This window comes from Gymnodraco acuticeps, unplaced genomic scaffold, assembly GCF_902827175.1.
Source record: "Gymnodraco acuticeps unplaced genomic scaffold, fGymAcu1.1, whole genome shotgun sequence".
Classification (NCBI taxonomy): Eukaryota; Metazoa; Chordata; class Actinopteri; order Perciformes; family Bathydraconidae; genus Gymnodraco; species Gymnodraco acuticeps.
The window spans coordinates 337,535-351,948 of NW_022992258.1; the positions used below are offsets into that span (position 1 = coordinate 337,535).

A 14,414-nucleotide genomic window follows, 5' to 3' on the forward strand; every position below is an offset into this window, starting at 1 on the left:
GCTATGGTACTGATTGTACTTGTTGTGGTTTACAGTATATATTTAAATTACAGCTTGGCTAGGTTTGTTCAGCGTTGTTTGTGTCACAGAAAGAGTTTTTTATTGAGACATTTACAGCTACTCTTATCACTTCTCAAAAATACTGTGAAAAAGCTCCCAATAGATGTTTTTGATGTTCTCATTAATATGAAGCACATGTAGCGCCTTCCACAGACGTGCTGCTGTAAACCTTGTAAGCATGACAGCTGTTTTTCAATTTTCATTTCCTTTTTCATTTCATTTTTTTCTTATTTTAAACACCGGCAATATCATGATCCAAAGTTTTTAAAAGAATCAATGAATCTATTGTATTTATTTAGCCCACAAATGATGTATTTAATTGACAAACGTTTTTTGGATGGATGTATCGATCATCTTCCTCATTTTAGCCTCTTAGGTTTTTTTTTTTACTCCTGCCTCATCTAATGTGTGCTTCTGCATTTGCCCTGCTAATGTTTGTTTGTGGCCCTCTAAGGCGGTTTGTGACAACTTGCTTAAAAAGTGCTTTATAATTTGAGTTGATGTCAACTGATTTGATTTTCTTTCATCGCTGCGAGGCCCATGCTGTGGATATTAGATCTAAGTGTGCTGCACAGAAGGCATTGAGGAGGCCTAACTGATCTGAACAATTATCTTGCGTGCATTCGATCACATTTTAGGATTGTTTTCCTCCGGTATCTTCCCGGGAGGAACAGCTACACCCTTATTATTGTCTTGCTGCTCACAGTGACTTTTGAAACATTTAAGAAACAAAGCTCTTTCCTCTTCCACTGCTTACCACCCTTGATAGAAATGAAAGTAAGAGATGTGACATAGCATGTTTGTAGATGTTGGTAATTTCTGCAGGAAATCGGTAATCATTTTGATAGAAAAACTAGATTCAGTGTAGCTCCAAACGAGTGTTAAAGGTATTGTAATTTAACAAGAAAACATATGGGTGATTTGATGTGAAAACCAGAGAACTGGTCCAATGAACCCAATGAGAAATAATGAAGTGACTTAATGTAGCTCTGGGCTCCTCCTCACTGGTCCAATAGCATTTCTTACCCTGGCAGTTCACACCAAGAGAGAGAAGCCTGCAGCTATTCATGCTTTACCTCTCTGTAATGTGTTGACATTTCGCTCCAATGTGATATGTCATTACTCACAAGACCAGCAGAGGTGAACATGTTGATAATGTTAGGAACTCAAAAAAAGATTGTGGTTTATTATTCTTCTCTTGGATATTTGAGCTTCACCGAATGATGGGTTAGCACATTCAACTGCGGATTTATATTTCAAAAAAATATTTGCATATTTATAGATTTTATAAAGCATTGGTGGAGTGAGGGAAGAGGAGTTGGTGTCATTTTTGTTACAAAGGAAATCATACTTTTTGTAGTAAAAAATACACACACGTCTTTCTGTATAACATATTTTGTTAAATAATTTTTAGATGAATACAAACAAGAACACTTTGTAGAAAAGTAAAGTGCCATAAATAGCTATATATAAACGTATATATGGATATATATAAACATATATGGAGGCGTGTGGCACAGTGGAATAGTGCGTTGGTGTTCGGACCAAGGGAGCACAGGTTCAAACCCCACTGCAGTCAGCATGTCGTTGTGTCCCTGGGCAAGACACTTCACCCCAAATTGCTCCTGTGGGGATTGCCCACAGTATGTAAGTCGCTTTGGATAAAAGCGTCTAACAAGTAACATGTAATGTAATATAATCAATTGAAATGCATACAATTCTTAATCCAGGCATTTTGTTGGTTTATGGTGGCATGATTACTGTAGTATACTTGATTAAAGACATTTTAGTTACAGTCTTCACATACATTTGGATTGGAATTAATGTGGGTGACCAAATGAATCCGACTCAAGTTAACAATATTATCACAATAAACCTTAAGGTTGTGGGTTGGGGTGTTTCTGGTCAACTTTAATTGTATAAAACAAATGTGTCAGTCACTCTGATTATGATTAAGAAATTATCCTGTGCTTTTTAACACTGTTTTAATCTTTCCATTGTCTTGGGTTCAGCACTGCTTCAGCACCGGACAGCTCACATCAAATCCTGCATCTGAGCAGGAGAGCAGAGCAGTGGGGGGGCGGACATGATCCAATCACTCTCACACTGGATGTGACCCTGCATGGCAGCTCAGTGGGCTCCGTCTAATCACTGTGTTGTTGAGCCTGCAGTGGACTTACTTTACTTTCAAATGCAACCCGAGGGGAAAATGTCACTTACAGCACACCCTTAAAGCGTGCTGAAAAAATGCTGCGGAAAAAGAGGGAAAACCCAGCATGTCTCTATAGCAACCATCGATGGATTCACCTATAGATCCATTTTTTACCCAGAGGACTTGTAGAAGCCTCCTATAGCTTTAGTGGCATGCCATTAAAATTACTTTGAACTAGGGTTGGCTGATATGAAGAATCACAATATTGTCCACCACCTTTTTTCACCACCTATATTTGATTCTTGATATTCTGGGTTGACTATGCTTTTACAGAAAATATACACATATATATCATGTATTGCAGAGATCTACTTCCAACATTCACTTTGATAGTTCATTTGATTCAGATTGTTAAAAGGTAATTTATGTTTTCACAACTATACTGGCAATACAATTACTAAAAAGCACAGTAAGGTAATTATAAACCCTTTATGGAGCATTAAACTCAGGGTGGAATGCTCTTTCTTTTTTCAGTAGCACAGCTTAATGCTTTTGTTCCACCTACTACAAAAAGTGTCCCCAGTGTGTCACTGTGGCTGATTGAAATGCTCAAACAACATAAAGACTCCCTTTGGTGGAGATGAGGCATGTTGCATTACATCATGCAGTCTCTCCTGCATATTTTGGGGGGCTTCAAACAAGACACTAGATGGCAACCATGGTGAGAGGGAAAAAGTGAGAGAGACAGAGAGGAGGGAGACAGAGTGAGGGAGGAGGGGGGAAGTGGGGGGGATGAATAACGTCGGGGTGGGACAGCGGAGGGACGGTCTGTTCATGGCACTCGATTTGCAGCTGGAGGAGAGCTGCAGAGAGGGAAAAGACTGCGCAGTGGGAAATTAGATGAATGCACAGGTACAACAGTGGACGACCCCAGACGGATAAACGAGTTCCAAAATAAATAGTTTGAACTTTTAGATTGGATTATTGCCAAAAGTAGGGAATAGATCTGCAGTAGAGGGGGAGAGGAAGACAAGATGTGCTGCGTCCGTGGCGCCACTGGTGCGCTATCCGGGGACGGCGACGCACTGACACCCCGCGTTTAGATGGCTCCAACATTTGGGGTGCAAAACAGGTGTCAGGGAAGTGTCGTCACGAACCCCGGAAGCCGGAGGAGGTGGGAACATCAGAGGGAAAGATGGCAGCGAAATCCGATGGTCGCGGGGTCGTCACCGGTTTCGCCCAGCTGCACAACCTGGACGAGGTGGTGGGGACGGGAGAGGATGACAATCGGAACAGCAGCTCTTTCCATATCTGCCACTGCTGCCACACCTCGTCGTGCTACTGGGGCTGCCGGAGCGCCTGCCTGCATTACCTCCGGGGGAAGGGGAAGGGGAAGGGGAGAGATTCGGCGCGGCCACCGCAGGAGGAGCGCCTCTGGCTGGACTGCCTGTGGATCATCCTAGCGCTGCTGGTCTTTTTCTGGGACGTGGGGACCGATTTGTGGCTGGCCATTGACTATTACCACAAGCAGGAGTTCCTGTGGTCAGGCCTGACCCTGTTCTTCGTGCTGGTGCCCTCGGTCCTGGTCCAGATCCTGAGCTTCAGGTGGTTTGTGCAGGATTACACTGGAGGAGGACTGGGCTCCGTGGAGGGGCTGAGTAACCGGAGAGTTTCAAGTCTGCAAAGAGACAGGTGTTGCCTCCTCTCTGTCTGGGTCTGGCAGACCGTCATACACATCTTTCAGTTGGGACAAGTGTGGAGGTAAGACAAACTTCAAGTTTTAGTTCACCTAAAAACGTCCAAAGCACAATGTTCCCAGCTCCTCTCACTCTATCCTTTCTCTCAGCCTTCTAACCTCCTCCTGACTGTCACCTGGTATAACCCGCTGCTGTGTACCTGACAGGGGTGAAAAGCAGCACCGTGGTGATGCCATTACGCTCGTCTCAGAGTCTCCACTGTGTGTTGTTAAACATGCATGCGTTTAAAATACAAATTCTACACGCTTTGCAACAATTCCCATGCCCCTCATCCAAATGTGTGCAGACCAAACTGCTACAGCTGCACAGATTTAGCACCACTGTGATTGTTTCATCACAGTGCGCCATTGCGCTTGTGTGGGAGGGAAGAGGGCTATTTGTTCAAAGACAGACATAGTAGCCGACAGCTTGTGTGTATGTGCGTGTGCGTGTGTGTGTGTGTGTGTGTGTGTGTGTGTGTGTGTGTGTGTGTGTGTGTGTGTGTGTGTGTGTGTGTGTGTGTGTGTGTGTGTGTGTGTGTGTGTGTGTGTGTGTGTGTGTGAGTGTCTGAGTGAGCGTCAGGCGCGCCGTTCACATCGCAGTGCACACGGTTGCCTCATTTCACCCCCTCTCCCTCTCCGCGTCAAATACTCCAACTCTGCAATAGAGGCCAGACGAGCATCTGTTTTCACAGCTCACAAAACTACATCTTCCCCCCTCAGACATGATGTCATCGACTCCTCGGCGACGCTCGACATCTACAGTCCCCAAATCCGGTTTTTGACCATACACATTGATGCGTCTGGGGACCGAGGGGATACTCATGGTGTACGTGTCTGCGCGTAATCTGTGGCATGTAGAGGCTACAGCCTACTAGTGAAATGTGACAGTGGTGTGCGCAGCCCTTCTACTCCATTTGGGCTGCTCAGTGGAAGCTGCGAGTTGTTTTTGGTGCAGACAGACGCAGTGGCTGGCATTTAATGGAAAAAAAGTAACGCATGATGGCTGCTCTGAGAGGACAGCCAAAGGATTAACAAATGTAAAACAGCACACAGTAAGACTCATAGGAAGAGGTCACATCATTCCATCTGGACTTTTAGGTTTTCAGTCGACGTTTATAGTGTTTTGTAGTGTTTTTTTGTGCAACAGACTGACCACTGATTCTGTTGTTTGTGTTAGGTTAGGTAGCTGCCTCTGCTCTTCATCAGGCCAATGGCTTGTGTATGCCATGATTGTGTTTAAGTCTAATGCACAAGAACATGTGTGCCCCAGGCTAAATTACTCACATGTATACACTGGGAGTAAAATCCAAACTGAAATTACCTTTTAAAACTAAAATAAATGCCACAAGCCTAAATGAAATACCTTATCCAGTTTTACATATCCACTCTCACAATTTAGTCTAAAAATAAACCTAATATCCTTTTGGCTGAAAAGAACATCTCCACTCTTATGTTCAGGTTTAATTTAGTGGATGGCCGTTCATCCCCTGTCAAGATGGGTTTTCCCAGAATGAGACTACTCTGCATTCCTCATCAGACTCATTTTAATCTACACCTGAAGGCTATTATATTGATTTCCCTGCAGTTGTATTGGCTCAAGTTTATTTACTCCAGTGTGGTTCAATTGATTACTCTGCTCATAACTGTAGTGGTAAGAAGATATGTGGCGTGCTGGGAACTGTTGCACATGTCAAAGTAATTGGTTGTGTTGGTGGTTACGGTGGTTGGTGAAAGTAAAGTGAGAGCATCTCAAGATGTCTAACCTCTCTCTTACAGTCAGCAGACATCTCTCTGTGGTGTCACTGGACAGGAAGCAGCAGTGTGGGGGGAACAAACTTCTCTGGAGTCACATAATCTAACTAGCACATTAGATGTTTGGTCATGCCTCCAATCATTCCTGTATGCATAATGTACTTTATGTCTCTTCGGTGTAGTTGAAGAAGACTTTGTGTAAGATTGATGTCTAGATTGTGTCCAAGTTTTTGTAGCAGCCACATTATCGGATTAAAGACGAACACAGTAGTTCACATTTTTTTGGTAAATATTTGCTTTCTGGCAGAGGCATTCAAAGATTGCCTCTCTCATGTCGAAAGTCAAAGTGAATTTATAGCAACAAGAAGGATAGCTATAGCTTACCATAAAGACTGGACACACCAGAAAACAGCTAGCCTCGTTCTGTCCAAAGCTAACAAAATCAATCTAATAGCCTTTCGAGATGCTCACTAACGAACACGCTTTATTTGGTTTGATTAAATCTGTACAATGGCATTGCTTTTTTCTAATTCAACAATGAAATAACATTTGAATCATTGAGTCCTGGAGGTGCTGTTTATAGGAGAATAGTGACCTTTGTACAGAGAAGCTGTTTCCAACATAATGCTAACATTGCTAAGTTAAACTAGCTGCTAGCTGAAGCTACATAGAAAGCTATTAACCTAAGTGTCAAACTATTCCTTTATGAAGGTTGAAAAAAGAAACGACTTTGTTGTGTCTTAGGTATTTCTGTGTTAACATTACACTTGATCAAAAAAGCTGGCTTTAAGCAATAGACATTTTTTGTGGCATGAAAATGTATTTGTAATGGACATGAATGCTATTCCATTGATGTGAGCATTGAATCGGTTCTTTTGTGGTTTGAAACCTTTGTTTGATGTTGTTAAATTACAAACTTTTGTGTAGTGGGACACAAGTAAATGTTTTCCAGGATATTAGAACCATGCAAACCACAGTACAGCAGTTGGACTAGCTTCAGATTTACAGCTATACAGTACATCTTGACCTAAGATAGCGGCATAGAAACCTGCTCATGAGGAACTCTAAGGAAAGATAATGTGTTGGTGTGTATGTTGTGACAGCACCAAGCTTTGGGCGGAGGATCTTTGTCAGTCCACTGTCTCCCCTCGGACATCCTCTGCCTGGATGCTGGTTTGGGGTCGAAGGTCAAAAGCTGCTCTTGTCAGCTTAGTGAGAGTTCACAACCTACAACACTTGATATGGAGATTGTTAGTCACTGTGAGAGTCCAGAATAACAATAGGCAGCATCTGCTATCAACTTACATTGTATTAATTGGTATGAATATATTTATTAAACAGTACGTTTTTGTTCCAGTATATGGTGCAATTCACTATCTGAATCTCTCATATTTCTTCATCATGCGGGGAATGACAGGATTTCAAAGGAACTGCCAGTCCTCAGCATTCTTAACAAGATGCCACAGTATCTGTTTTTGAAATGTGTTGCCATCATTAATATAAGAAAGCAAGATGAAGTGCTGACAGGAGTCCAAAACACATGCCTCATTACTCAAGCCTATTTTCATTTCTTCATTCAATTTGCTGCCTTCCCTCTGCGCACCTGAGGACCGAGCCGATGACAGGACCGCAGAGCTTGTTTTGCAGTTATTTTCTTGTTAATTGCTGACAGAACGGGGAGGATCCCTCTCTCGTCTGTAATCCCGTTCTGTCTCTGTCTCTCCACACCTCTGTCCTGTCATCCTCTCAGATTCCACTCACATATGCTCAGGCACACAGTGGATCACACATACAAAGAGGCGACACGATGGACAGCTTAATCAGTGCAAACCCAAATTAGCATCTGACTTAAAAAACAAATGCATCCATCTTGGCTCCCCAAGGAAGTCCTTGTAGAAAGTTTTGGAAGCTCTTTGTTGTTAGGAAATCCCAGCAGAATTGGGTTGGGTGTTGTCTTCTGTAATAATTATTGTAGCATATTTCTGGCATTCTTTTGTTCAGTGGCTGCTGAGAATCGACATCTATTCAGTAGACTTTATATTTCTCTGTATTATTAAAAAAAATACTGACAACGTCCTGCATTTAAAAAAACAAAATAGTAACCAAACACTTGAATGTGGTTAAACTACCACTGAATTAAAGGGGCACTCACTCATGAACTTCATCACACTTATCACAGTGAGTAGTACATCTGGAAACAGCTGTGTCATTTTCTCTGTTGCTCTGTAGGAGTTGAAAAGACAAAGCTGGTGATGACATTGGCTTGAGCTTGAGAAGTGGGGTATTAATGAAGGCTGTATTAAAAATGTATTATAGGAATGCATTGTGGGAAATGTAGGATCCAGTTTTTTTGGAGGTTTAAGTTGGGATCAAGTTGGCCTGTTTGGTATTTAAATTGTTTGTTGAAAGTCCATCCACTTTTAGCAAGGGCAATATGCAATAAATGCAGTTATTCTGACCATACATCGTTTGCGTAAAACATCCCTATCTATTATTCTATTGAAACCTTTTCTTTTCAGCCTGGGCATCAATAACCATTTTGATGTCTTTTGATTAGATGTCGGTGAGGACAGTAGTTTGCAGGGGTCTTTGTAAAGTGGTCATTTTTGGATAACCCAGTTTATGTTTGTTTAAAAACTCAACAGATGCAATACGTTGAACAAGACTCGGGAGCTGTCTGGTGCTGACATTCTGGCTTTATTGCATTTCGACAACATGCAGCCTTATACCAGCCAAATGAAACACACAGGTTGTATACATGAGAGTTTGTATTGATTAACTCTGACTTATTGGGTGTCATAGGCCTGAGGCAAGCACATCAATGTTGTGCACAGCACCAGAGCCACAATGAAATCTGATAGATGTGGGTCTTGTTTTGATATTTTGAAATAAGATATAAGGCTTAATATTATGTTCAGTGCACACTTGGTTGTTTATTGTATATTGAAGGGGTGGAATCAACTTATATTATTGTTTGGTTATAGTGTATTTTTGGTTTGAGTTAAATTAAATAAATACAAAATTAAGTTAAATAATTTGAGTACAGTTGTCAATTATAATGAATAGAGCTGGCAGTGGGTTTCTGGAGAGTTACTGAAAATGTGTTAATTACTGTTGTTTTTCACAATGCTGGCTTATGTCGAGGAGACAGTGTGTGGGTTGTGTTATTGTTCGATTTAATATATTCCACTTAAGTGCTAAGAAGCAATGCACTTCAGTCTATTAAATTGCTAATCTTCCATATGTGCAGGGGTTAAATGACACCACAGTGATAGTATTTCTGGCGAATATCTTCTTCTTATTATAACATGACTGAAACTGTAAATCCATTTTAGCTCTTGACGAATTCTCCAGTTCTGCAGCAGCCAAAGAAATGGCTTGCAATTGTACGAAATGTTTGACACCACAAATCTGATGCTTGGATTACACGTTAATCCAGAACAAGAGTGCGGGCTCACCGCCGAGCAACGCGACGAAAATCGCCTCATGGTTGACATCTGCCTCTGTTTCCCAGCCTGGTAAATATTAATTCAGACTGAGAAGGAGTCGACTAAAGCCTCTCTTGGCTGGCTGGGCTGCTTGTAGTTGCCAAAAAAGGTTTGTACACGCAGTGAGGCGAGACGATGAGATGATACAAAGCAACCAGCTGCCCCGTATATGAAAAGGAAAACAGCTGACGGGGTACAAAAGGGAAAAGATGAAGGCTTGGATAAATTGGTGACATTCCATATGATTATGTATTGAGAGTTTAAAATGGCGAAATATGAGAACATCTTGTTCCCTCTACTTTAGAGAGAGGAGAATGGGTGATAGACGGCTGGGACTGGAGTGGGCTGCTCATTCAGTTTATTGGCAGAGTAAATTAGTGTGGGAATGTCTCTTATATATCCAATTGTTTCCCATTGTTGTAAAAGCATATGAGGGAAATGTGTTTTACAAGTTCTACACTTCCTTCTATAGTAAAAACATTAAAATACCAGTCCCTCGAATGCATTTGAGAACAAAAGATGATAAGAGCACACAGGCACAGTCAGAAGCCATTTATCTCTCTTAAAGGTGGGGTAGGTAATTTTGGAGAAACCAGCTCGAGTGCGCTAGAATTTGAAAATACACAGCCAGAAAAAATCTGCCACTTCCTTACAGAGCCCCTCCTCCAACACACACGAATGACATGACCAATGAGGGCACGAGATACATTTGTGCACAGATGGAAGGCTGACAGGCAGGTAGGCCATCCAGTTACTTTAGCCGTTATTTATGTATTTATTCATCAAGATATTCATTGCTATCGGGATGTTAAGAGCATTCCATGGAATATAACAATAAGTGTTTCTGAAATAAATTACATAGGCTACCCCACCTTTAAGGTACACATCACTACACTGTGTGTTATTTACTGACAGCACATTACACTTCCATTGTAGCTCTGGAACATATCTGTGCCACACTACTCATTTTCTCATTAGCACTGATAACAGGGGACAAACCTTTAAAGCTGGCGTTTAAAGAAAACCCCCAATTACACGGCAGAGGAGCCTATCAAAATGCGAAAGAGAGCCCGCTTTCTCTGGAACGTTTCACAGCTGGGGATAAAGAGACAGAATAAATGACACAGAAATATGTGCTCTGGCTTTTTCGAGTAGCAGAGGAAGAGAAAAAGGAGATTCAATTGCTGTTTTTGGTTGAGAGTCATCAAGATTTGACTTCAAGCTGAGTTATTGAATTGGAGAGTATTGCCAGAAAACTGATTCAGGTTTGACTGAGCATGCTGGATTTATTTGAAATCAAACACGTTTCAGTGCTTGATAAACAGGCAGATACACCTTTTAAACTATCATGGAAATCATAATGGAATGTTTTTGGTGACTAAGGTAAAAAGCACTTAAATAAATGGGTAGCTAACATGAGGGCGATTGTAATCACATTTCTGGTGCTGCAGAGACTCTTAAATCCAGTGAGAATAAATGAGGATAAACACACGATGATGATGCTTGATTTAACCGCCTAAGGCTTGTCTTTTAAACAAAACAATATGCTGTAGTAGAAGCCTGAAGCCCCCCTTGCTGTCTCTCAGCACTGGTCAACAGACAGAGACAGGCGGCACTCATGATGGAATATTAAGCACATGAGCAGATGGGTTACCAGACAGAGATTTGTATGCAGGTCACACAGATATGTGTACGTGCACACACACAACCAAACCTCAGGGGAGTAGAGAGTAGCTGTTTTTTCATAAACCTCCTTATATGCAGTCTCACACGGAACAATTAGAAATGTCCATGTCCTGTTTCTTCAGGCTCTTAGATGAGAGAGAGGTTGTGCAGCCCGTGGACGAGGAACTCCTCCCACCCTCCCCCTGGCTAGAAAAACGAAAAAGTCATCCATTGCACACACAGATTAAAACTATTAAAAACACATCAGTGAGCCACACCACTGCACCGGGTGACATGTTTGTTTATTATAATGAGCATGGGCACTGGAGTTTACTTTGATTGAATCCCACAAACACCGTCTTCCTGCCAGAAGTACTCACCAGAGCATTAAATGTGTGTTAATCCACAGCTGAAAGTAGTCCCCCATAAATGCACTGTTTAGTCCTGTGTTTGTGATGTTTGATAAAAGCTACAGTGCCCAATTTTATTTATATTTGTTGGCGGTTTTTTAGGAACCAATGTCCCAAAGGCTGAATGCACTGACATAATATGGTAGTCTGGAAGTGTTATGGATGTTTAAAACGACTGAATAAGGTTAGGCTAGGTTAGAATTGTACCTAGTGGCCTCTCACAGTATTAGAACAAAACGTCTCTCTTGTGCCAAAAAACGATTAAAATAAAAACTATGGCTTGAGTAGGAAATCGTAATCAAGGCAAGCTGGAAATAAACTTCTGTGCATATTCAGCAGGCCGCATAACTGGGAAATAAAACTTCTTTTTTTTACATTTACGCAAGATGAGTAACACTCACTGGGCAGAAAACAGTTTTATCTTTGGGCCGGGTATCCCCTTCTTGTGATTCTTCTCATTACATTGTTGACTTTTATCACAAACTCTGTTTATCTGACACATATTAACCAGGTTCAGAGTATTTCCCTAATTGCCTCTCAGTATGTTAACATGTTTGCTCTCTTCTCTTCAACTTGCTACAGTTGTAGCTTGCATGCTTTTGGAACTTGGCTGATGTCGCGTTTATTGACTTTCAAGTCTGTTGTTTGTTCATTGTGGCGTGGGCCTAGTTCTGTTTGGCAATTATATATTGGCTGCCTCAATTCAATTCTCCCTACAGCTGTCTGTTATTTCCATTCTCCTCCCAACAAACATCTAATTCTGCCCTGTTGCAACTTTTCCTTTGAGCTCGTTCTGAAGCGCTCACAACTAAAACATTGTGCACGTTGTGCGATTAATGTTTTCACATTATGCTGCTGTATATTCTGCTTAGAGAAAATCATTACCTGGGCCCAGAGGATATCTAGTGTGAGGGGAAAGGCTATTTTTCTTAATATGTATTCCTTATATATGTTTCCTGTACTCTCTCCTGAATAAGGTGGTGCCCTTACTCCCAGATGGACAATTTCAGACGATCATGTGTTCCCTCTGTACTCCTCTCCATCCATTAATACTCTTTGCAAGCTCAGGCAACATTATTATTTACATTATTTATATACTGCCCTCCCTGCGAAGTTAACATATGTTTTTATTTGTATCCCTCCCTATCACTTACACCTATTAATATTCTTAGGCTCCTCATAACACCTTTTATCCTCCTCCATCTGTCCTGGAAGGAGACACCACACTGCGCCGTCTTATCCTCTCCTTATTTGCAGTAGTTAGACGGCCTTCTACTCCCTGTGTTGCCTTCACATAAAGCTGCACTTGACCTCCCTTTCTGTCAAGGAAACTGGAGCATCTGGCTCCTGCCCCATTACTACTCAACACCCCTCCCTCTTTCCCTTATCCTTCCACCCCGTCCCTCTTTTACTCCCCGCTGAGCCCATTTGCAGATCTCCTACATTCAACCATCTTTTTCATTTCTTCACTTCTGCCCCTTATTTCTGACAAAACGTCTAATTTCTGCGAGAAACTGTTACACCTTGATTCGCGAGTCAACCTGTGGCTAAATGCCTCTGCTTTCAACGCTTCATGCCATTCTTTTGGATGTTCAGCTTTTCACAGGCTTGTTTATGGTCTGTCGAAAAGATACACACCATAGAGCGAATCAATACCAAATGGTGCAAAATTGGATGGGTTAATACCAACATTTGAAGGTGGATAAAATACGATTTTGATATAGCTACTGAATCAAATAACTCGTTTTTTTGTGAAAAGGGCTGCTTGTACTGCAGGTCCCACTGAGAGTTGGCCCCACGACGCAGCTCAGTGCGGCTGTCAGACACTTTTCAGCTCGAGTCAAAACAATGTTGGTTCACATACATCTGTGGGAAGCTGCACTCAGCCCAGGAGATCACGTACAGTGGCTGAACAAAACCTACCAGAGAGGAGAGGAAGGAAAACAAGCAGCAGGCAGAGGAAGTCAAACAATCAGGAAATGAAAAGGACCCGGATATTTTCCTCTGGAGCTGTATGCTCAAATAAAGGCCTAAAAAGAGTAAATACTGAGGTTATGATGAATATTAAGAATATATTTTCTTTAAAAAGTTTCAATGTGTCCCGGGGGACAGAAAAAAATAATAGTTGAATGCAACTTTATATAATGTTCCAGATAATTAAAACACAACTTGATTAGCAAACGCAGTAAAACACAAACAGTTACTGTATGTAGGCACTTTCATATTGATTAAGAAATAATGTCAGTCTTTTGCAAATAATGTCATAAAGGGCGACCAAATAAAGGATTTTTCACCAGATTACCACGAAGTATGTGTTACTGGTCACATTTCTATAGGCGAAATGTATATACAATGACAAAGAAAGCATCTTAAGAGTTTCACAAATCCTAATTCAAAGGATAATATACACACACACACACATGCACTTCTCAGCACTTTTCGAAGCCTTCTGTGTTTTTTGTATATCTGGGCTGTGTGTTGGAAGCTGCATCAGCAGAGCTCAGAGAGGACCACCATTGTTTTGAGTCTAATCATGGCCGACGCTCCAGGCGTCAGCTTGATAAACAGACAATCTCTGCTTATAAATAATTGAACAGGCCCGTTAGTTCTCTCGCTCTCACGGTGTCACACTCACAGGGATTCACAGTCGTCTCTCCTCATTCTCGTATCTGCATGGTGATACCCTGCTTAGTGAGCTGTTACGCTCACTGAGAAATGAGCAATGTGAAGATAGGCCTCATGCAAAGTCAAAAGAGCACAATCCTTTCATAACATCTTAGTGTGCACGCCGTCTCAGCTCACTAAGCCAGGTGTCAATTAATACCTAATATGCGAATCAAAAAAATATTATGACAAAACCATGACGACACTATGAAACAACTAAGTCATACATGGCGCTGTAGCTTTGTCAGAACGTGGTTGTAATGCAAACATAAACAAAACAAATTGTGCTATAACATTAAATATTAATATCTTTGTTTTAGGATGTAGAATTATATCTACCATGCAGAAAATAATTGTTTATTATTTTGGGAAACAAGGACAGTTATTTGCTAACTTGTAGGACGTACACTAAAGAAAATGGTACTAATGTCATGTTTAAAATAAAACTAAAGCTGGGAAATGGTTAGCTAAGCTTAGCAGAAAGA

At 41.4% G+C, this 14,414-nt stretch overlaps 1 protein-coding gene across 1 annotated transcript in view; it reads left to right on the top strand.

The window, feature by feature from the left end:
* Window positions 1-3,046: 3,046 nt before the first annotated feature.
* Window positions 3,047-14,414, top strand: part of xkr6b (XK, Kell blood group complex subunit-related family, member 6b) — a 56,486-nt gene continuing 45,118 nt past the window's right edge. The window contains exon 1 of the mRNA XM_034206910.1: window positions 3,047-3,973. Within this exon, the coding sequence (XP_034062801.1) occupies window positions 3,408-3,973 (566 nt within the window). The 5' untranslated portion in view covers window positions 3,047-3,407. The remainder of the gene's footprint in view (window positions 3,974-14,414) is intronic.